The sequence below is a fragment of the Sceloporus undulatus genome, chromosome 1 (genome assembly GCF_019175285.1).
Source record: "Sceloporus undulatus isolate JIND9_A2432 ecotype Alabama chromosome 1, SceUnd_v1.1, whole genome shotgun sequence".
Taxonomy (NCBI): domain Eukaryota; kingdom Metazoa; phylum Chordata; class Lepidosauria; order Squamata; family Phrynosomatidae; genus Sceloporus; species Sceloporus undulatus.
The window spans coordinates 343,430,008-343,455,230 of record NC_056522.1 but is presented as its reverse complement, the minus strand read 5'-3'; the positions used below and the strand labels follow the sequence as shown (position 1 = coordinate 343,455,230).

Here is a 25,223-nt window from a genome sequence, read left to right as displayed (position 1 = left end):
ACTAGGGGTAGGAACGGGAATCTATACAAATCACAATTCACTAGGGGCAAGAAAAAGACAATATATTGCACTAATCTGGGGTCGAAAAACAGAGAACAAGGAGCAGAGAAAAAACATTATTACCTAAGATGAAAAAGCCAACTGGAATAGATGAGTTTTTAATTGTTTCTTAAAAGAAACTAAAGATGCAGAGGAACGGAGCTTGTGTCAAGTATTTATGTCTTGTGTCAAGTATTTATTTATATGTTCATAAAAATATGGATTATGTATGTACAACAAATCAAACAGATCTGTTAATTGAACTCAAGAACATTTATCTTAAATTTGTTTTTTCCCCTATATATACTTCCTGATACTTTGGTTCCTTGGTTATCTGGATCCAACCCATAGTTTATATCATTGTGTGTGTGTGTATTTAAATTACCTATCAACTTATCACAACTTTGTGAATTTCATATGGTTTTCTTAGGCAAGGAATACTTAAATGTGGTTTTGCCAGTTTCTTCCACTGAAATATAGCCTACATCACCTGGTATTCATTGGCAGTCTTCCAAGTACTAACCAGGGCTTGCTTCCAACATCAGATGGGATCTGGTATCTTAAACGTATTTAAGTCCTTTATATCACATTACAACTCTCTAGATTGCTAACGCATGCTGGGCCCAGGTACAATAGTCAACGGGGAGAGCTCGTATGATGTAATGGTTTGGGCATTGGACTAGGACACTGGGAGACCTGGCTCAGCCACAGAATCCCACTGGATGACCTTGAGCAAGTCACGATCTCTTGGCCTCAGAGGATGGCCATTGCAACACCCCTCTGAAGAAACATGTCACGAAACCACATGATAGGTTTGCCTTTGGGTCATCATAAGTCAGAAATGACTTGATGGCAAACAGTGGTAACAAACAACAGTCAGCAGTTACTCTGTTCTACATTGGCAGGACGTGTGTGTGTGTGTGTCTCAGATCCTCTGCAGTATTTTGTAGTTTTCCATTCACGGGAGGAAAGATCTGTGACAGATGAACTATAAAAGACACAGATGCTTCCTAGGCTCCTACCAATCACATGACTGATGATCTGTGATGCCTGTCATCCATCTTCATCATTCAGCTGAGATCAGCAGGGCAGAGATGTAGCAGTTGGAAGGTCATTTAGTGCAATTTGGAGGCAAAAGGTAGCTGCTATGACAAATAGTTATAAGAAATCAACAAACTTGGCAGTAGCTTTTACTGGGCCAAGTGAAGCAATTAAGTTAGAAAGTAAGAACACAGGAAAGATGAATAGGTCCCTGGCCATCTTTCTTTTGTGGTGATGGCCTCCTGTCCATTTGAAAGGTCTGTTCCACTTGAAAGGAATAATTTGTGTCTGGGAGATACAGTAGTGATACTGCAATCGAGTAAGTTATTTTAGATGTGGGACTAACTTCAACACCTTGGGGAGTTAATCATATTTTCAGGATAGAAATATATCACTACAGAGGTATTTTAATCAGAACCCAAGTGAAGATCTATTTCCACCCTCCTTTTTTCCCATCTAAGCAGGCAACTCATTGTAATGGACCTCCAGTTAAAAGCACCGGTTTACAGAAAAATGGCTATCCAATTCAATCCAAAATCCAAAGTAGATTGCCGATGTCCAGTTTAGACAAAATATTTGTTGTGCGGATGCTTTGTGAAATAGGTAAGTAAGATCTGTGGGTTCTGTCAGATCTTCTGACATATGCAGTTCTCACTAGGTCTGTGCAAATATATTCAGGCACCAGTACTATCATCAACATATAACTGTCGGGTTGCCTAAATCTCTCCTGCAGTCTGCATATTACAGAATTCTGCCTTTGTAGTTTGGAAAACATTTCCTTAATATATGTATCTTTGTGCCAAATCTTCCCTAAGGTACACATCTGTACACTGAATGCAAAATCCCTATTTTACATATGAGTTTGGGACATGCAGTTTGTATTTGTGTTGTACTGTGTCAGCTTGTATTATTTGTAGGAAACTGTAAAAAGAACCAAACAACAAGTTTATCCACCATCCCAACCAGAATTCAAACCATCTGGACATCTTCTGGTCCCTACAGAGCAATGAACAAAACAACAGGGAACACAGGCAAATGGATTTCTTGTCCAGCTTGAAATGGTTACACAGAAGTAGCCTATAATCTCTTGGCAAGTGTGAAAGGGTTGGGAAAGCTTTTTTTCATCTTTCCATCCATGGTTTCCTGGGCCATCTGTTCATCAGCAGGAAGAAAGAGAATGTAGAAAACAATTAAGTTTCACTGAGCATAGTTCTCAAAAGAGCTACTCCAGTAAGTGTTGAAATGTCCTGCTCTTGTTTATGCAGTTATTTAACATTACTGTCTATGAAACTCTGACACTTACACAAATCAAACCAAATCCATTTAATCTAAACCATGTCATAAGCACTACCACTGATGGTTGTATTACTCAAACGAGGAGGGGTGTCACAGGTTTTAGTGCCATGAACAGAGTATTTCTGAGCATCAAAACTGAGTTATAAAGGAAACCTGCCACTTCCAATCAATACAAGTCTCTGCCTCAGGCTAGAGGGAATGATAGGTGACAGATGTGCTTGCTGTATTGAGTGAAATATTAGATAATCCTGAGAGTGTTGGTGCTGCAGTGGATAGGAAAAAATGAGGAAGTGTGTCGTATGACATGGGATAGGAATTATTGACTTATGTTGAGGATTTTTCGTTCATTGCAGATTCACTATTGGCCTGAAGTCGATCAGATACTGAATGGAGATGATGTTAGAAGGGTGTCTTTAGCCCTCTCTGATCGAAGGAATGAACAAATCATCAGAACCTCCTTGCACCATTGGCCAGAGCAGGTCAGATGATGTTCTCTGATCCTTATAGAAGCTTCCAGGTTAAAATTGCTTGCCCTTCTCTGTACCTAGAAGATACTTTCCCTGCACATCATAGATTGCCTTCAGGTTCCTGCTCTGCTTCTGTGGCGCTTTGGTTTCATACCCTCAATGGCACAAATTGTACATAGGTGGACTATGCTTCATGAGAGGAATTGTAGTTATGTGGTAGCCCATTAGCTTTGTGAGCATGAAGATCTAGTTTCAGCTTTGGGATTAAGGGTTTTATATCTATTGAAATAAGTAAGTAAGTAAGTAAGTAAGTAAGTAAGTAATTAAATATAAATTAAATGAACCTATGAATCTCATCAGCACACTTGAAATCTTATAATAGGTTATTTGGACAAAAAGGATGCCAGAGCAATGAATTAGTCAAATCTATACATAACACAAAATGAAACACAGGAAGCTATCTTATGGTAGGTCAGATTCTTTCTCTATTTTGTCTAGTATTGGTTGAGATCATACATCAGCCATCTTTATCTTTAGGTGCATCATTCAACTTTGACCCCACACAGAATACTTATATATACGTATATGTATACAGAATACTGATATATTTGTATCAAACAGTTGATCAGTCATCACCACACAAGTATGAAGCCTAGTTCAGAAATATCAGAACAACCCCACCTCATTCTTTTTTCTTGCAAATCACTTGACAGATAACAAGGACTAACACTTTGTATCCAATCTGCAATGTTTCATGACTGAGCCTATTGCAACAGCCCCCAGTAACAATCTTATACTATTACAGAGACATGTTTCCATGCAAAGCTAAACTCTGCTGGAGATCAATAGGTAGTCATTGTCCAATGAAAGGCAATAATTAGCCCATTGTGCAGGTTGGATAATAAAGAAGAATTTGCTCCTGGACCTGTCATTTTAATCTGCCTCTGTTTTTCTTTTTCTATTATTATTTTTTTCATTTAAAGGACTCCAAAGGGACTTGACATAACACTGCACAATATGAGGCCTGCGTATCGTGACAATCTCCTGAGTTTTTTTTTAAAAAATGTATCCTTGTTACTATTTATAGTACTTTTTGTATAGTATGTATTATAGTATATATTACAGTGTATAGCCTCAATCCCATTTTGGGAGAAAGGCAGGATATAAATCCAATAAATACTGTACAGTATATACGCATGTATAAACAGACTCATATATAGACTCATGTAAGTCTGGAAATTTAGGTTAAAAAATTGACCCAAAAACCCTGAGTCAACTTATCCACAGGTTAATGTAAATACTGTACTTTAAATCACACACACACACACACACACACACACTACATCCCCTGGTGAATGGCAAGAGTTTAATCTGCCCTGGAAGCACTGCTCTCCTTCTACTCTCTCATCCATCCAGCTTTTAGTATGAGCACAAATAATTATGGCTGCTGAAATTTTGTACGTTCTTTGGCATTGTTTTCCTTTGTTTGTCCTTTACACCCTTCATTACATGCCCCTAAGTTTTACCCTTGACTTATCCATGGGTCATACCAAAATCGATAATTCTGGCCCCAATACTGCCCTCAACTTATACATGAGGTTGACTTATAGTTAAGTATATATGGTAAATAAATAAATAAAATATTGTTTGCATTGCCTACAATGATTTCATCAAATGTGAATTTTTTGGAGATGGATATTAGGGATGAAGACCAGAATCCTTCACTCAACTTAAATTTGCATGCACATAACTAAAAGCAGCAGAGATGCTAACTCAATTACTGGATTGTGAAAATGTGTAACAGGACACCAGCAAGAGTATCAAATAGTATGGAGATACCCAGTCTGCACATCAGAAACTGTAGCACATAGGACTCAATTCACTTCAGTCCCATTATGCATTGGTCCCTTTGACAGCTATGCTATATAGTTATTTAACAACAGCTCTCTACTGGATATAGACGTTCTACATATTCACAATCCCATTTCTTACAGATCCAAGCCCACCTATGAGCATGTAGCACAACAACAGGATTCTGGCCATAAATCTTTATTTGTTTCATCCTGGCAAAGTAAGCAAGAGAAGTTCATATTCTCATTGATGCAAGCAGCTGTGAGGTCACATAATTTTTCTGATGGTCTTGAGAAAATTGGCACATTCTTGCCAGTAGTTTTTGAACATTTCTGTAAAATGTACAATAATGGGAAATGTGACAATTGTTGCTTTGTAAAAAAAAAAAAAAGGGAGTAGCACTAGTGAGGTATTCATGTCTTTGTGAACAATCATCCCATCTTTTTGTGAATGTTGTGTTCTAGAAAGGGGGGGAAGACATTAGTAATTTGCATAGACAAAGTATAGAGCAGAGTATCTATACTGGTATAGAGCAGAAGCACATTGGGCTACTTTACTGTAATGTCCCAGATGTGAATTTTGTATCATTGTATGTATGTATATATATATATATATATATATATATATATATATATATATAATCAAAGTTATCTATGTGACAATGCCACAAAGCCATATCAGAATTATAGTGGGAGAAAACTGTAATCCCTCTGGTTAGGCTTCTTGACAACACAAGGCAACCGACTAGATGTGATTACATAATGAGATCACAACAATACCAGAATGAGGGCAGTTCTTCCTACTCAGAATGAGTAAACTTTTGCTCAGTTTCCATAGTCCTCCTTGACACTGTGTTGCAATTATGTTCTGTAAAATGTATTCACTGTCCAACTCCATCGAGATCATGGTTTAACAACCCAGATCCTCTTCCCTCTTCTTCTGAATTTGGGATTACCAGTTCACCCCTCCACATCTGTGTATCAAGCAGTGCATTTGAGACCATAGCCAACCCAAAAGACAGTGGGTGACCATGGCCAGAAAGGGTGCCCGTCTCACTTATGGTAAGCTCTCATCACTATTCTTCAAGTAGAAAGCTTGAAGCTAGTTAAGAGCACCACATGCATTGAATAGGGATGCCACACTTCATCCTAAAACAGCAGGTAAGATCCCTCCTCCAGCTTGGTCTATAGTCTACTGTTGATATCACCAATGCATCATAGAAGAGCACAGAGAATGACTTTAACAGGAATCACTAAGCACTGGCTCACAGTAGTCCTAAAATGTGCAGCAGGTTTATCACAGTTCGTTTCCAGCCAACCTAAGAAGATACATTTTGTTCAGATACGTTACAAAAGGTGGCAGAAGACACCCTCCATTTCATGCTTCACATTTCACAGCAAAGCTCTGAGAGCCATGCATCAAAAAACTGGCAAAAGCTATTCCTATGCCATTCCAAACTGGGAATCAGGTTTATCTACAGTACTAAGCAAGCTTAGGAGGCTTTACCCAATTCCTCTTGACAAACATTTTTCTGGGGGAAAAAAGAAGTGTTTTCTGATGTTAATCCTCATTATTTATAGGGCTTATGTCAAGTAGACTTGTTTCCAAAAGAACTCTTGGTCTATGTTCCAGCCAAAGGCTTTGCAGTTGCTGAGAGATGCTGCTATGCTTGATGAGAGGAATTTAGATGGCCCTCAGGCTACTTGAATACTGGAAGCCATGGTTTTTCTTTGGCACATGAGGCTGAGCATGTGAAAAACATGCTGCTTTCTAAAGACTGCTGTAAAGATGCAGGAGGCAAAGTGGGCATTACAGCAAGACTGACAAACCAGCTTTAATACTTCTCCAGAGGTATTTTTAAAAATCCACAGTAGTTTTCCTCTTTCCCCTTCTGCTTCCATTCTAGAAGTAATGTACAGCAACAGGTAAAAGGTCAGGACATAATGTTCCCCCAAAATTATATAAACTCTTTTGGCTACCCAGATTTGGTGGGAATTAAGGCTGATCTGGAATCTACTTACCAGTTTCCCTCAACTCTTTCCTTCAAACAGGGTACCTGTTTTCTACCGATTTCTTGGGGGGGGGGGGCGGGGGGGGAGAAAATTTACTAGCTTGACCATGGAGGCTGACATTTACCTTACTTATCCTGATATGATGACTGAGAGTCCCCCCCTGCCCCGTTTTCAGGGTTGGCACTGTTCAGAGCTGTTGGAGTTAGTATGTTTTGCATGCCTATTCTCAGTGGTATTTGGAGACCATGCCACTTTCTAGGACTTTAGATACCGCATGTTCATGACCACTTCTTGTTTGTTTTGTGTTTTTATATCTACACCCACTCTCTTCCTGCAGCACATAGCTGTCTTTTATGTTCTAGGGTCTCATCTGCCCTCACTGCTCTCTCCCTCTCTCTCTCCTCCATGAAGTCTGTGGTAAAACTATCTTTAGGTGAGATGTTCCAGCTTTCCTGATATCATGTAGAACTCTTCTTGCAGAAGATTAACCTTTCTTGATTATGCACACATATTTATGAGCAAAACTATACAGTGTGACCTTGCCATCCATGGACTCACCATCCATGGATTTAAGAATCTGCCTGAAGTCCCATTGTTCCTAATGGCGGCATGGCCGTGTGCACACACCACCAGGGGCTGTCCCTAGTGGTGGTGCGGCTGCATGCACATGCCATCATTGGGGACAATGGGACTTGAGGCCCTGTGGATTTTGGTATCTGTGAGGGGTTCCAGAATGGATCCCCCATGGATACCAAGGTCCCGCTATATATAGCTCATTAAGAAGATTAGACTTAATTTCTTTCTTTGCTAGACTTTGTTTATGAGACAGAGTAGACTTGTTATTTGTTCAGCTTCTGCCTACCACATTATTAACTCTCTTTTAGAGAACTAGTATAATCTGTCACATTTCCCAACAGGAGGCTCAAAGCTCTCTCCTATACTGTATGAGTAAAGACATTCTAGGAAGTATTAATGTCAGTAAATCCCCTGCCCTTTCCCATAGCATTCTGGGATGTGTGCTCAATGGGAAATTCTTGGAAATGCTTTGTACCACTGTGAACAATGCATAATGTCTCCTTCCCTGACAACTGTAAAAGAGCAAAGAAAAGAAACACCTAGGAATGTTAACTCAGATAAATGGCGTCACCACCACTACCCAACCTTTTCAGAGAAATTTATCCTTTCACACCCCAGATGATTTAGGGAGGCTTTTCACACCCAATCCAAGAAATAGTAGGTAGATACATATGTAGGTAGGCAAACAGACCCAAAAATCATCTAGGTCCTGACTTACTGGAAAAGGATATACAGTGGTGCCAGATAAAGGGAAAGTAACAGGAACAGAGGAACCAGGAACCAAAGAAGATTGAGAATAGGGCAGAAATGTGCCATGTTCTGCTAAGGCTTAATTTACATGATGTGAATTAAATCACTTTCAAGTAAACTGGATATTTCTCATCAGTTTTATGAACAGCCCTGGAGACTACTACTGGATAAAATTTAGCAGCTAACAGGTTTATTCACACACCGTTAATGAAGCATCTGCAAATTTATTTCCTGCATGCCAGAACTTTTCCATGCTTATTGCTTTCAGTATCAATAAGTAATAAGTTGAGCACATTAGAAATGAGTGGGTGGTAATTAAACACCAGCAATAAAAGGGGGATTTGTAAAGTAAATCAAGCTGAAATACACTGGCAATGGAATTACAGAGGTCAGCCAGTCCAGGGATAGAGTAATTGCCCTTGATAGCAACAGGCAAGATTATGAAAAGGTGTTGTCTCAGTTTGAATCCTATCACAAGTTAGTTGGGAGGGTTTCCAAACCAGGGTGGAAGAGGATTAGTGCTTCTGACATGATAAATGTAGCAGAAAGATAATAAAAGAGTACTGAAGACTATGAAATGGACAGTCTTGTGTAGTAAAACACAGAAGGCATTCACACTATTCCCCTTGAGATTTGTTGCCAAATTCTTCTCAAGTGTAATTCTGACCTCCAAAGAGCATTTGAACTAAAACTTACTGTGGCTGGGAGGTATAGATTGCCCCTTCATGTTCCAGGACCTTTCAAACTGTGTAATTAAACAATGTAATTGATCTTTCATCACACTGGAAGATGCCAATAGCCTCAAGGTATGTGCACCATGGCCTAGGAAAAGTCAGTGATATTCCTACGCCTTGCTAGGCTGCCTTAATATTAATCCAGTGCACTACAGCTTGAGGCTATTTTGAATGTTAACATAGAGTCTCAATTGGATTCCACAGTGAATCCATATTCCACATCTATCCCAGACCTAATGCTCATCTAGAACCAATTTGTTTTGTAGCCCACCCAAACAATTCAAAATGGAAAAGGCATGTTCTAACAATCATGTCCACTAAATTTGAAACTATCTTCTTTGTATACCTGACCTAGATCAAGTGGGTACTTCTAATACGAATGTCAGTTGACATGATATGAGGAGACACTGGCATAAAATATAACAAATTTCAATGACTGACTTGATATAAAATGTCAGATATTACTGATAAAACATGGGACAACACCACGAAGTAATGACAGTCCCACCATAGACTTAATATTAAAACAGCCTACTTTCTTAGGACCTTATCACACAAGGCACTTACTGTTGCCCAAACATTGCCCAAACGTTGCAGAAAGTGCCGGAGGTGAATCATCTGTCGCGCTTCTCTAATGTAATTGAGGCTTCCTGCTTTCCTTCTGTCGCTGAAGCTTTCTCCGGGAAGCCTGGAGAAGCCATTTTTTCAATAACGGGATATTCTGTTATTCAAAAAATGGCTTCTCCAGGCTTGCCTGTGAGCGCTTCAGTGATGGAAGGAAAGCGAAAAACCTCAATTACATTAGAGAAGTGTGATGGGTGACCCCACCTCTGGCACTTCTGCAATGTTGGGGCAGCGGTAAGTGCCTCGTGTGATAAGGTCCTTAGTGTCCTTGAGGAAGGAATCCAGCATAAAAGTGTATCTGGGTACAAGAAAAAAAGACAGTCACATTTTGATTTTTCCGTTGGCTGAATGAAAATTCTGTTCTAGCAATGCAAACCATCATTGTATTACAACCTATAATCTGAGCATCTGAGGGGAGGGAAACAGTAAACAAGAAGAAAAACTAATAAATTCTCAGCCAGAAGCTTTAACAACATTTTCATCAGAAATCAGTCTAAAACATATGTTGCACTGTTTTCATAAAACTGTCATGCAAACAGGTGATCTGTTACAAAGGGGAGAAAAAGAATTCCCAGGCACTGATAGTATGGTTTCTTTTAATACAGTACTCCACTTGGGTTCAACATTAACCAAAAAAAAAAAAAAAAAAAAAGGGGGGGGGGGGGAAGAAGGTAGGAAACATATATTAAACTGTGTTCTAAACACTATTTCCCAATTACGGTACTGTATTTACATATGTATTATTTATTTGCATCTATGAAGATTGTAGAATGTATTATAAATCAGTTCACAAACTAAATGAAAAGATCCATATATCTGGGCTATGCACATATGACAAATACATTTACATAGACATCCTCTTTTCCCTACTCTATATTTGGACCCTGCTGCTTCTCTGTAACTTGTACATGCGTTTACATCTATGGAAGAGAATCTGCATGTTTTTTGCATATTTTCTAGATTTTATCCATGTTAATATATGCTCCAATCTTTAATAGTAAGTCTAAAAATCATTACTTTGTAGCCGTTCTCAGTCTAAATGCGATATTAGGCCGGCAGATTGTGCCAGGGTATTTCAAACCTGCAGAAGTATTCTGCAGTTTGGCTAATATCTCAAAGATTATATATATTCAATTTCCCACTACACACACTCCTACTCCCTACCTTATCTCACATAAGTGGTCCCCTCATGTAAGAGGACCAATTTGTGTTCACAGCACAAGGAAGTTCCAAGACTAGAATAACTAGGGAAGGAGCCAGATGCTATTGAAAATCTGAATATACCATGTTAAGATGCACAGTCTTGCATTACAAAACTTCACTTAACAGTGTTGCTTAATAGCTTCATATATCTGGATTATGCAGTTCATAAGGGTCCATTTTTGCAGAACAAATTTTCTCAAGAATTGTATCATCTCATGGCCCATCAGAATGCCCTAGCTTGTCAAGCCAGTAGATTAAAATTTGGTCTGGAAGAAAAGACATACTCCTCACTAGAAAATATGTTAGACTGTTTTCACAAGACATTTCTCCCTCTACGTTTGAATAACAACACATGCACCTCTTTTGGATTCTCAGTCACTGTGGTCCACAAGGCAGAAAAAGGCGAAGGATGCATACCTGCTAGGAGTATCAAGAAATGGGCAAAATTGTGCCTGGGATGGAGGGAGGCATGACATGGCCTTTCCTCAGCCACAGCCTCTGTTGGTTGAGGATTGAAGTCAAGTAAGCCTCTGGGATTTTTTGTTTTGACTTCCAGATATATAGGGGTTGGGAGGCAAACCCACTGCAGAACTATGATAGGGACAGGGAATCATTTTTGGAACTAACTTTCTGCACCCATTCAGAATCCTGAGGCACTAGATGTATGAGACATGGGAGATCCCCACACCTGCATGAAAGTGGACCCAAGGAGGAGATTATATACAGTTGTCTCCTCTTTGAGATAGGTCTGTGTGAACTCAGCCTGAAGCTCCTTTGGGATGATTGCCTACACAAGTACCCCTCCTTGAAGATTACTAATTGACATATCACTACTGTGGCCTAGTTTACTCAATTTCTTGTGTCATGCCTCTTTATTTAGTGCTCTGGGTACAATCAGTAACAATACTGGAAAGACTGCATCCAACATGAGAATCAGACAGAGGCTTGTCTTTTTTTGTCTTTTTTTGCTTAAAATATTAAATTACTAATGCATAGTTTAATCCGAAGCAAATGCTAACAGAAACAAGACAAGACAGGACATACCTTTTGCAGATCCCAGCTGGAAAAGTTCAGAGTGATCCACATGGACTTACCTTTCCTGCTCCTTTATAAAGGCATCTGCCCATCATCATCATTTCTGAATCTTCATTAAGAATACAATAGCACAATGGGTGCCTTTTCAGGCTTCCTTTGCCTTGTGTTAGTGAGGGCCCCATTGGGCATTACTCATTAAATATAAGAAACTTTTCTTAGAACCAGATCCTCGATCACTTCATTATATCAGCAGGGCTAATACAAGTGGTTTCCTGAGTTTTTCTGTGACATTGTCTTTACAGTTTTTCAGCACTTTCTTTATAAAATAGGCATACTTATAGCCTTTACTATACAGCCTTTCAATATCTGACATGTATCTCATGATATACTTTGTAAACACTGGAAATAGCCCTTAGTCATCTTCCCTCACATCAATCCACTTGCTGTACCAGAATCACCATATGATTATTTTTGACTGCAAAAGAATCACTGATCATAAGCCCTGAAATTGCTTTGCTGATACGATGGAGCCTGCCTGATTTGTAAGTGCCAGTGCATGTTGCTGCAACATGTTGGCACAATATGTCCCAATTCATTAGGAAGCAGTGAAGAACATGGTGTCATTAATCCCTCTAGACCTCTCTCTGCAGTAGTTACTGAAAGAGAGATTTATAGGTCCTAAGGTTACAATTCCTATATGATGTTGGCCTTATAAAGTAATTTGTTAAAAAGCATGCTAAGAATGACAATAGAAATGCCCATATTTAAAAAAAAACCACTAGTGGACTAATAAGCACTTTACAAGGAGTCATAACTGGAATGCTAAAGAATCTGGAAGGGAAGGGAGAGAAAGAGGACAGAGCAAATGCATCTGCTTCTCCTTTCCAGCCAAATCTAGCTCTGTTTCCTACCTATGAGTGATCTGTGAATCTATGCATAAAAGGAAGGGAAGAATGCCTCTGTGCTCACTGGGGTATATCTGTCTCCAGTGAATTTGTTTGGGTTTCCAGAGCCAGCTTAACACACAGTGGGCAATATTGTTGCTCCCATCTATAAAATATACCATTTAAACAGTAGGCAGGGGGCTATTTACACCTTTCCCTATAAAAAAAGCTACTAAAAGTGAGTGCAGAGAATGCCAAAGTGTCAGTAAGATGACTTCTAGGGCAGTTTTGTCCTCAATGTGCCAGTTTTCTAAAGAAGAGATTAATTCAACATGTGATCTTTCACCTGCAGTCAAACTGATATAGGCTGGGAGTGGGGAATGGCATCACACAAAGCTGATGTGTATGTAGACCAGGTTCCCATTCTCAAATTAATTTTTGATCTGGTGAAGAATCAAAATGTGGACAATCTTTCCTGGTCATGTGTATCTGAAAGCAACATTTCTCTCCTTGATACAGTTAAATAATGTTAGTGCACACAAATTGAACATTCACCATATGAAATGACTTAGAAATGTCTACTCACTCTGTTATTAACATGTGAAATGTTAACCTGGTTCTAACTGAATCTAGTGAGGACCTTTATGAAAAACTAGAAATTGTTTAATGTCTTCCCTTCGAAATGAGCTGCTTGTCCAACAGCAAACCAAAGGTGGAATTCACAATGCTATATTTACAGCTAATTTGGAAATCAGTGAGGGAGAAATGGCTTTCTTCAGAGATAAAGAATAGGGTGGGAAGGTGGTACTTAAGCCTTTCATCTGCTTGCTGCTTTCCCTCTTCAACCTCTATCCAGGGAGGAAGGTAGCTCCTTAAACACTCTAGAATGTATCACTTTATCACCAAAATTGCTTCAGAATCTGAGACAGCTGTTTTAAAGTTTGGAAATAAGTCCAGAAAGGATGTATGGTCCCAATGACACTAGAACCTTCTACTGCCCTTACCACGAGTTCTTTTCTACACCTTTTCACAATTGCAACTGCCAGAAAAAGTGGTCAGAAAGATAGAGTGCAGATGAAAATCAGAACGGAAAGAGAGTCTAAGTACTTCCTTAACACCTTTCACTTCTTACCTTCACCTCCTTTCACTACTTTAAAAAATGACAAACAGTGAGGAATCCTATGTTTGCAACATATTGCAAACAAGATATCTTCATTCTGGTGTATATTTTACATTTCTTGCCTTGTTCAACAAGGAAAGCTTCTGTTTGCAGTGACCATATAGGGAAATAAGTTACCTATTTCACCATGCTGAGAAATTAGCCGAAGAAGTGGCCTAAATTGCTTGGCACAAGAGCACAGCACAAACAGACCATTGTTAACAGCATTTATAGAACCAAAGAACTTCAAGAGTTCCTTTTGATAACTTTTCAGCTTTTGCACGCACTTACAAAAGACTAAGAACTGGATGCTGTGGCTGAAAAACTAAGAAGTGACTGTACTTCATTTACCAAAGCTCTGATTATTGTCTAGCACATACAGTTCCATCTGGTTGCTATAAAAAGAACATCAATAACTCCCTTTTCATTTGTCTTTAAATATGAAAACAGAATGCACTCAAGCACTTTCATATCAGATCAAAGAAAAAATAATTATGCTTCCCTTTCTTCAAATAATCTGTCTTTTAAAGCTAGTTTCCTAGGAAGCTGATGAGCCAGCTCTGAGATTAGTTTGCATGTCCAATGTTAAGCTACCAAATCATACATCAAATCATATACCAAGGACTTCCAGATCTTTCCATAAAATTCTATTTAGAAAAGCAGCTACTCACGGTCATTGCACTGGTTCCCAGAGTATGATGTCATGGAACAGTCACAGGTGAAGCCTTCCCATTGCTGGATGCAGATGCCTTGGTTGGCACAGGAATCTTCTTGACAGGTGGTGCTTGGTCCTGAGATGCAGTAGTGAGGAAATAAAAAAACAAAAAACAAAGAGTAGCCATTGGGAAAAGAGTCATAAAAATAAACCGTGACTTGCCATCATCATGCAGCAAGGAAGAAAAGGAAATCAAAACACGTTTCCATTTCAGAGACATGCAACAAAAAATTCAGGACACATAGAAGACACAGAATTGCACACTCAGCAACAAAGAGTTGTGGCACACAGTAGAAGGAAGGTGTGAAAGGTCGCATATTCCCTCTTAGGCAGGCTCAGAAGAAATGTTCATAATAACTCAAGTTTGCACTCCAAAGTATGAAAGCCCATTACAGCCTGATCCTCTACGTGGTCTACTATTTGCCTCCCTCTACTTGTTTTTCATCAAGGCTGGAATGGGACATGGAGTTCTCTGAATCCTCCAAGATTACTTGGAAGATGAGAGAAGGAGTGACAGACCATTTGTGTCAATTTCAGCCAAAGCCTTTTGAAATGCTCTTTGAAAGTAAAATGGTGAGTTAAAGTTAATGAAATGTCAACACCTCTTTTTCTATACTTTCGTATATACCACTTCCCCCAACCCCATCCACATTACATTCCTCTAAGCATTTGCTCCACCAAAGATACAAGAACCGTAGATCTGCATTGGTGGTTGGTTTTGGTAACCCCTCTGCAGATTTGAGGATTCCAGAAGCCACAGTGAAGCCAGTTACATTTAGATGATTCACTTTTCAATTAACATTTTGTGTGTACTTGTAGTAAAGAATATAATGTTTTATTCTCCACTAATATTTGAATTTGTGATCCAGCCCTGCATCTTTAACTAGAGAAGCACAAGACATGGATATTCCAGGAAAAGCAAGAAACAATTGTCCTAATTCAAGGCAGTGTAACATCTGGACATAATGTATGAGTAGCTTTTATCAATCAGAATTTTCCTATCTCTCTTATACTACTGTGGAATGTTAAGTTTAGTCATCTATAATATGGTTTATTTTGCTGCTGTACAAAACTCAACAGATTTGAAAGACTAGAGAAATGAACACCACTCTCCATCAACAGAGGGAAGGTTGTGTGTTGGGTGAACTAATGATAGAGAAGAGTCATAAACATACAATTCTGTCTTCTCAGCAATGTTCACATATCCATCATAAAACAATAGATAAATTCATCTGATATGCCACTGAGGGAGAAAAAAAACCAAACGGAGGAATGGGAAACCTAATGAGTTGGATTCAGAGTTCCCTTTAGTAGATCTACAGGCACAAGATACTTCTGAAGCAAATGAGGAGGTAATTTTTACCTGTACTAGCAGGTATATCTTCTGAAAAGTGCTCTGGAGAGTTGATGTTATTTCCAGAACGATATAGGACATACTATGGGCTGTTTGATAACAAAGGGATTGGCCTCCTTCCTTTCCTTATTTTTCTAGTGTAGGGATGGACAACTGTGTTGGTTCGGGGACCCAGGTATTTGCCCTAGAGCCCTCCAAGGACTCTATGGACTGTCAAATATGTCACAGAAAACCCTGTAAGTTATTGGCAGTCCACTTCTGTTTTTCCGGGGGAAAGGCTTCCCTTCCCCAAAAAATGAAACAGGGAGCTTGTTTTTCTTCCCCAATCACCTCCCGAATCTCTCAATGCTTGTGCTGGAATTAATATATTATGTGTTACTTGAGTAACAACTGCATGGGATCCAGGTATTAATCCCTTGGAATCTGCAGGGTTGAAAATGGGTTCAGACAGGAATATTTTTGTGCTGCTTATTACTGTGTTCCATATTTAATTTATTATTTATCTGGTCCACCACTCCTAGAACAGCTTGTACTTGAACACATAGGAAATGTTGCAGGTCCCCCTCCACCTCGATCTAACCATATTTTATTTTAATTTGTTTACATTCTGCCTTTCTGCCCGGATGGGACCCCAAGTGACTATGAAGGGGATATTAGTTCCTTCTGTAAACGGAAGGGCAAATCTGAATCAGTGAACATAGATATCTATGTATAATTACAGCGCTCTAGAAATAAAGTTTAATAAATAATAATATCTAATAGTAGTTCAAGGGTAAGATTTTTAAAAATGCTAAAACAAAGAGATTAGGGGATTATTTCAAGGTCAGTAACAACATGATATCACAACTAACTTTGAAACAAAAGATTTCAAAAACACTTTCTACATTCAACACCTCATTGGACTTCCTCTGTAGTAGTGTCATTCTACTGAAAGATTGGGGAGATTGTTCTTCCCAGTATTCAAGTGGTGCAGTAGATAACCTTCGCTTGCCGAATTTCAGCTTTTGAAAGAAGATTTCCTAATTTAGCCTCTTTTTAAAAGCTACACTCAGGAAAATCAGGGTGGAAGTAAAACTTCTTCCCAAATACAGAAAATTCTCATTCCTCAAGTATCTACAACAGAGTGTAGTTTCCCTCTCATGGGGGGGGGGGTCTCCTGAATGCAACCAAGTCACACACATGTACACCTCAGAAACAAGAATGAGGTTCTACAGATATTTCAGAACACCACTTATTTATTTATTTATTTATTTAGAAGCTTGTGGAACATAAGGGCTTTCAGGATATCTCCTGAACAGCTTCCAGTGTGCATGTCTATGTGTTTGTGTGTAGAGACTGTTTAGTCTACAAAGCAGTAACAGTAGCACTCTTTGGTTCTGACAGACCAAAGCAAGTGGCAACTGCAAGGTAGTTGTATTGCAGGATATTAATATGCCATAGGGTAAAGGAAACAGATATTCTCTCACAATTTGAGATCCAATGTAATAAGCCTCAGGAGAGGAACACTGCAGGTAAGAACAGTACTACCATCTGCCCAGCTTACATACACATTCCTCCAGGGTAAATTTATCAAAAGAGGAGGCTATTATAGCAGGAAAAAGTGGGTGCTCCAGGCTTATAGAAGAAGCTGCTCTTGCATTGGATTTTTCCTTCTTGCTCCTTTTCATTCTCATACTCTCTCTCTCTCTTTAACAGTTCAGCTGGGCTAAAACAGATATTCTCTCACTTGAATCTATATTAACCTCCTTTACCAGGAAATGAACTGCCACATTCACCTGAGTATCCAGACACACACCCTTCAAACTAGAGGAGGGCAACTGTGCCAGGTTTATGGGCCACTTTTATGTCCTGGAACATTTTTGGAGCCACATGGCCTACAGAAAAATAAAACAAAAACCTCATCATAACCAGAAGTTCACTCCTGTTTTTCAAAACTGGTATTGTTATGTTAACCACCATAAGAAGGACTTGCAGCCTATTTCAAAGGTAACTTGTTAGGCCCAGAGGTTTCCAGGACTAGTTTTTCATTTCTTTCTTTTGGCCAGAAAAAGGTTGATCTGGGGATTCTGAAGGGAGTTGAGGACCACAAAAATGTCATCAACACATGCTCTCCTCTGCTCTAGACTGTAGCTGGAGCTAATTTACTGCATGAGAATCCATCTGAGATGCCCTCTAGAATTTTTTTACTGTAGGAGCTGTTCAGCAGTGTTGTAGACTTGCCTTTTTATAAGGTATTCAAAGTGAGGTTGGATGTCCATCTCTCAGGAGGGCTTCAGCTACATATTAGGTGGCCTTTACAATTCCTTCCAACTCTATGATTCTCTGATTCCACTGTTTTGCCAGTGACTGGTAGTGGCTCCCACATCACTGGAGTGATAAATCCAGTCTAAGTTGTAGTCACAACTTTAAGAGGTCAATCTAAGGTATGAAACTTATTTTGAAAATGGCGTTCAACACATTGGATTGCTCCTGTACAGTTTGCGTGAAAATCCAGAGTAGATTCATCACTCTGCTGATGTGAAAACCACTGCATACTTCAGGTACTTTAGAAATCTATGTGAATCACAGGAGTCATCAGCATGCAGAAAAACAAAAAAACCAGCATAATTCCAAAAGAACTGACAGACACATCACAGGACACGTGGGAGCTCTATAGCACATCCACATGGTACTACTTTATTTAAGGAAGCAGATGCATAGTTTAATGAAATAATAACTATTATTATTTCAGAAGCAGAGCAAGCTGCTGAGAGACTCAGGCACTGTCTAATCAAATGAGCTTATTTGGCTTGTTCCCACTGGTTTGTGCTGCACTTAAGGATGTAGAATTTCAAAAGTTTTCTCCCTGCTGTTCTTTGTACATTTTCAAATGACTTTTTTTTCAGTTGGGTATTTTTTTTAAAAAAAAATGGCCAAAGTTTGAAATGCACAAAAATAATGAGATTATGTTTTTGTACAAAACAATTTTTACAAAGAAATGAAAATAAACTTTGAAAATATGAAAAAAAAACCCACTTCACAGCAGTTGACCTTTTTTTTTTGGTATGTTTGTTTGTTGGGGTGTCTTAATGTTTGTACATTTGTACATTGCAAGCACTGTCTAACTCACTTCTATTGTGTTTTACAAGCTTGAGATCAGAATTTACACAGCCCTGAGCCAAATTCTTTTGGTTCCAAATAGCTAAATATGCTACCTAGGTGATAGAGTAAGACATTTAGCCCTGTTCTGAGGACTACCTGCTAGTTCAAAGTCCATGGAGGGGGGTGTCTTTGAAAACTGGAAATGACTAAAAATGCCTCCCATGAATTAAAACATCTACTGTAAGTATGTAAGAAGCCTGAAATTTAGTATGGCCTGTATTTTCAAGGGGACTAGTCTAATTTGCACTTTTTGGACTAACACATAGCTGAAATGCAGTGATGCTACAAAGTTCACTTTCTGAATTTGGCAGTGTAGCTTTTCTTCAATAAATGCATATAGAGATGTATATGTTGGAAAAAGTTGCATACAAAATGTGTATCTTGTGGAAACAGGCATGCAAGAAGAAATATATGGATGATGTGTTATACAAAACAACTTTTCAGATAAGATGCTTATGGCAATAATTGAAATTGTGTTTAAATTTTTTTGTAGGAAATTGTAAACATTGGATGTAACAGGCTTATAATGAAATACCCATGAAGCTAACCTTGAGTACACATAGATGTGGTGTGATAATTCAAGTATTTGACTATGATTCTGGAGACCAGGGTTCAGATCCCTACTCACCCATGGAAGCCCTTGGGCAAATGATGTTCTTTCAGCCTCAGAGGAAAGCAAAAGAAAAACCCTTCTGAACAAATCTTACCAAGAAAAAACCATGATAGATTTTCCTTAGGGTCGCCATAAATCAGGAATGATGTGAAGGCACACAACAACAAGATATAGGCTAATTTGTACAAACTGACTCTGAATAAACATGAAAACCTAAATAGGGTATGCTTGAAAGAATTTGTAGGTGTATACGTAATGTGTAAAGTCATGTGTAAAACAGGATTATCGATCTGTTTAGAATCATTCCTGGGGAAGAGAAAGACTAAGTAAAGATCTATCTCTGTGTAGTGTAAGCTTACAAAGGCTGAAAATGTTCCTGATTTCTAAAAGGAAAGACAGCTCAGCTGTACTTGCAGAGTTTGTTCAGAAGACAGATCTTGGGTTTATAGACTGTATACTTGCTTCAGTGCTCTGGCACTCACCAAGGGATTTTTACATGGGTATTACAGATCTTTCTGACTAAGAGTTCATCTGCTGTTGAAGCTTCTGTTTCTCATGGGCGTCACAAGTCCCCTGTTTGCAACCCTGCAATCTTGGCCAGAGTTACAGGGATGTCACAAGGAATTAGGATTACCTGGAAGATGGCATGAGAAGCCCACTAGAGGTTTAGACACCAAGCAAGGCTGTTTTCATACACATTAAGTGATAACAGTAAAGGGCAGAAGCAAGCAAAATAGATACATAATTTATGTGCACTGGGAAGGAGAAATGGCTTGAAATAACATCTTTCTCCAATCTCTCCACAAGGTGTCAGAAGCTCTATTTTTATTATTGCTTTCTCAGATGCATTTAACTAGATCCTGTCCATTTCATAAAGCTTTAAAATCTTAATGCTTCATTGTGAAAGGAATTTGATCCCTGATTAAAATTTAAGGAAAGTTGTTTATACATAGTGATCTGTGGAGAGATTTTTTGAGTTATAATCCTTCCTCCTTGCTTGGACAGATTTATGCAATGTCTTGCACACTCATACTGTTTAAAGGAATATTGGTATTTATATTTTGCATTTAGGAAGCAGTTTTTTCAGTCCACATAAGACAGACGGAGAAAGGAAGATTCAAACACTGTCAACCTAAAACAAAACTTCACAATCTGATCTATCATCCCTACAAAAGCATATGTGATGTGTCAGAAGCAGATGCTCTCTTTGTGTTAACTGCAGCTATTAAAAGCCTAAACAGACTATAAAAATTTGGCATACCTTTTTTTTTTTTTTTTGGCACCTCTCAGAGAATGGATTGAATACTGGATGCACCTTCCTCAACAGACTGCCCTTCAGAAATGTTGGACTGCAAGTGGACATTGACAATGCTGGCATGATAGAGGATGCAGTCTGACACATCTGAAAGCAGTGTTTGATGGTGTCTTCCACACCAGTGGAACAGTGAATCTGCTCCAGGTTTTGTCTGAACTTGAAAGGAGCTATCCAAGTTGGTGAAACTATTTTGGGGGATAGTGTTTAGCACCACAGACATCTTCTTAAAGTTTGGACTAAAACCTGGAGTGGATTCACTGTTTCAATTAGATTGAGGATATCACCTGCCACTATATACAGGTTCATAATTAGGTAATTTACCATAAATTATAAGGATGAGAGCACATGGATCTGATTTAGCAATTTGATTTGTACATTATATACTGTCTAAAGTGGGAAGGAGGTAATTCATCTCTTCATATGTAAGGACTAGTAACTCCATGTCCTGTTTGTGAACCTACCAATGTTTTCTATTGCTGTTGTTGTTGCTGCTGTGTACCTTCAAGTTGTTTCAGACATATGGTGACCTTAAAGCACTATCATGGAGGTTTTTTTGGCAATCTTCTTTGAGGTTTGCTATTGCCATCCTCTGAGGCTGAGAGAGTGTGACTTGACCAAGGTTTACATGGCTGAAACGAGATTCAAACCCTGATGTCCAGAGTCATAGTCTACCACTGAAACCCCTACACTACACTGGCTCTCCGCCAGAGGTATCTGGCTAAAAAAAACAACAATGCTTGATAGAAGCAAGTGTTGGAGCTGTTCATAACCATTTTACACATCCCTGAAATCCTTCTCTCATCCTTGGTGATCTTTTAAAAGACTCCGACAAAACAGGATGAAAGCATGTATTCAAGAAGTCCCACCCATGCCCTAATTGGCTTAGTCAAAACTGATATGTTCTATAACGCCACGAGGTTATATATACTATCCTGCCCCTAATTGATTAGGATCATAAATATGACTGGTCCGGAAAGCACAGGCTTAATTATAAAATCCACATATAACCTTGCCCTGTTCTCTCCATATGTGTCTTACACTCTTTGGAGGATGGCGTTTTCTCCATCCCATCCACTCCCCAGACTCAATGCAGAGTGCACATTCCATATGGCTGCACAGAAGAGGGCCTTCTTTGTGGGTGTTCCCAGGCTTTGGCACACCATCCCAAGGGAATTTTGATCCCTCTCTGTAGTCTTTTCAGTGGCCAGCAAAGACTTTCCTTTTATATAGGACTTCAGCCTTAACTGAATAGGGTAGAGGGGAAAAAACAGATAATTCACACAGTGAACCACTCAGGCCTGTCCAGATTTAAGTATGCCCAAGCCTGTTGAAATGAATGGGATGCAGCCACAGAAATGCAATTGTATACACATTTATTTGGGAGCCAAATTTTTGTCCATGCTGGCTGAGGGATTCCTAAAGTTGTAGTCCAAATAGGTAAAGCTTCCAGAATCAGATTGTTCTGTGTTGAGCAGATGACTATTGATAAAGATGTTGTTGCTGTTTTTAAATATGCACTGTGGAGTTACAGTTCCCTGGTTACAGCTGGGCTTTCTAGGATTAAATAAAAAAGATACATACCTTTCCCTCCTCACCTCCCCTTCCCCTCACAACACTCTAATATTCTCCCAGAGGCCAGGCCTGGAACAGGATAAGAAAGGTGGCATGTCTAGTCAAAAGAAAGTGAACCGCATAAAAGGGAATATGTCTGGATTTGACTGCAGGAAAAGCAAAAGGCAGGGGAAGTTAAGTGTGTGAGGAAAAGGAAACAGATACAACATTCATCAGCAGTGGAAACAAGAAGAAGGAAAAGAAGGAAGATAAACAAGTAAAACTGTGGAGTGTTAGAAAGGTATAGTGGTAACTCCTTCTCCACCAGACCTCCCCACTGTCCAGGTCACAGCAGCACAGAAAACAGCCCCTCAGATTCTGAGAGATTTTGAAGTTTCTGTGTGGACTAGGAGACCCAAGCCTTTACAGCAAAGATTGGTTTCCTGAAATTAAGGTTTGGCACTTTTATCTCCCTCTGTTACATAGGAAAGAGGTAAGGGTTCTAAACAAACTTTACAAACATGTCATAGTCAGCATTAATAAAAATGATCAAACCTCAGAACAGCACTGATCTTGAAGAACTTGATATTTTGGATTTCTTATGGCAAAATCTAGTGGTGCTCAGTCCCCACTGGACCATGCGGCCCTGTGAAGCACATCATTGAGTGCGAGGGCCACTGCATACATTGCCCATTTCATGTCCAGAACAATCATCCACAAAGAAAACAGAATATAGCCACCATGTTGAATGGCGTGTATGTCCATTACACATATGTATTTCATTGCATGTAGACAGGATGGGAATCTATGGCCAACTGCAGCATCTTGGCACATATCCTCAAGCCACAGCTCTATGCCTCACCATCTGTAAGTTTCATATGCTAGCACCTGTCATCATTTATGAACCAGGGAAATGAATTCTCAGTGGCCTTGCTGCTTTGGGAATTCTGAAAGTTATAGTCCAAAAAATATACCTCTTTGATGATCTGATCCCAATCAGATACACAAGTACTGCTGGTGGAAAAGAGAATTTCTCTCCTTTTCATCTTCTTTGATCACCAGACACCACTGTTATTCTTTTAAATGGTTTAAAATAAAAGTTGTTGTTATGTTGCTTCATATTTGGTTTAAGTATGCTTTTATTTCATAAGCTTGGTCCCTTCTACCATGGATTTCTGCATAAAGTGTATTACTCATTTTCTTGCTGCATTTCTTTTCTTAAACAAGTCTTCATGAAACCAAAACTGAGAGCAGTTAGTAGATTCATCTCAGTCGGAATTAACAGTATAACACTGTTAAAAGTGTATGAATAGGTTTGAAACATATTACATTATAAAAATAAAATCTAATTTATGTCCACAGCATTCAATTGGGAATGGAAAGAAATATTTGGAAATATTTGGTGAATGGTCAAAATTGTGTTTCTAGATTGTCAGGGAGCTCTCAAAAGGTGACAAGAATCATTCAGAACTTCTTTTGTGTAAAATTCATATGTGGTTTCTTTACACAGGTAATAACATTTTCTTTGGGGGTGGAAACGGTGTTTTCTGTGTGCACACCCATATGTGTATCTTTTTTTAAAGAGAAAAACCCAATCACAGCATTTTCTGCATACAAAACAACCATTCAGAAGTACTACTTTCTGTGCAGAAAATTTTGTTTTGTATGAAAATAAAAACATGTGAATCTTGCACAGAATAAGTCCTGAAATGCAAGTAGTCTTTAAGAACCACACAATTTTCAAACACTTTTTTGCAGGAAGAAAATTACTAAAAATATTACTTGCTTCCCTTGAAAATGAAATTAAGAAAGAATTAGTTTTCTTAATTCCAGTACATGCAATTAAAACACAAGGGTCTTCATACATGCCCATCTTCATGAAGCTTTCATGGTTTTATTTAGTTTTTCCCAAAAGAGAAATTTGTATTGCAAATATGCAATGTCTAAATCACTCTTGTCAACCAAGAAAACTATAACAAAACTTTCAGATCATTACAAAGAACCTGCCATTCCCAATTTGTGCAATGAAATCAATTCTGATTAAACACACACACTTCACTTTTTAACTGTGTTAAAAAATCTTTCTATGAGTGTTTAAACCTCTTAGCAGGAATTCGTGAACTCACTTATACACTTCCAATTTTAAAGAAACATTTGTATCCCCCTTTTTGTCTAGTATTTGTTGACATTTATGTTGTACAGAAATTGTCTCCTGCAGGCCATTCTTCTTTCCTTCTTTGCAGTCTCAGGTAGTCAATACCAATGACTCAATATGCATCAATAATGAGTATTTATGACATCATTGGATACCTCTTTAAAAAGCATAATGTTTCAACAGCATCTACCACTTTTTCATCTAATGCTCAAAACAGAATGAAAGTTTCATAAGCTCCCTAAAACTATAACCTGTTCACACTTGAAGCTTACTATATGCAAACTAAACCTTAAATAAGAAACAATGAAAGCAAAATAAATGAACTAGGATTTGGAAAGTGAAGAAAAGCATTAATGAGTTGGATTTATATTTAGTGATACTTAAGAGATCCACTGAAATCAGTGGAACCTATTAGTCATGACTAACATAAGACAAATTTATTTCAGTGTCTCTGCTCTGTTACTGTTGATATACCAAGCTTATGTATGGAAATAATTTTAATAAATCAATAAAAGCGGAATTCAGAAGAAGTCTTCTTTTCCAAACTGTTGTGCATCAGTTCATCTTCCTCTCCTGCCTTTTGGTTTTCAGAAATGTATACAACCTCTGAAAGATTCTGAAAGAAAGTTTCTGTCTGAAACTTGACTACTTCATACACTCAATAAAACTTCAATCATATCCATGCTTATTTAAAAGTTGATTGCATAT

At 38.6% G+C, this 25,223-nt stretch overlaps 1 protein-coding gene across 25 annotated transcripts in view; it reads right to left on the bottom strand.

Moving 5' to 3' along the window:
- The window catches only part of NRXN3 (neurexin 3), a 1,626,608-nt gene that overhangs the window by 873,676 nt on the left and 727,709 nt on the right, over positions 1–25,223 (bottom strand). For all 25 annotated transcript variants that reach the window (XM_042468184.1, XM_042468325.1, XM_042468193.1 and 22 more), the window contains one exon: positions 14,343–14,462. In XM_042468184.1, the coding sequence (XP_042324118.1) occupies positions 14,343–14,462 (120 nt within the window). The remainder of the gene's footprint in view (positions 1–14,342; positions 14,463–25,223) is intronic.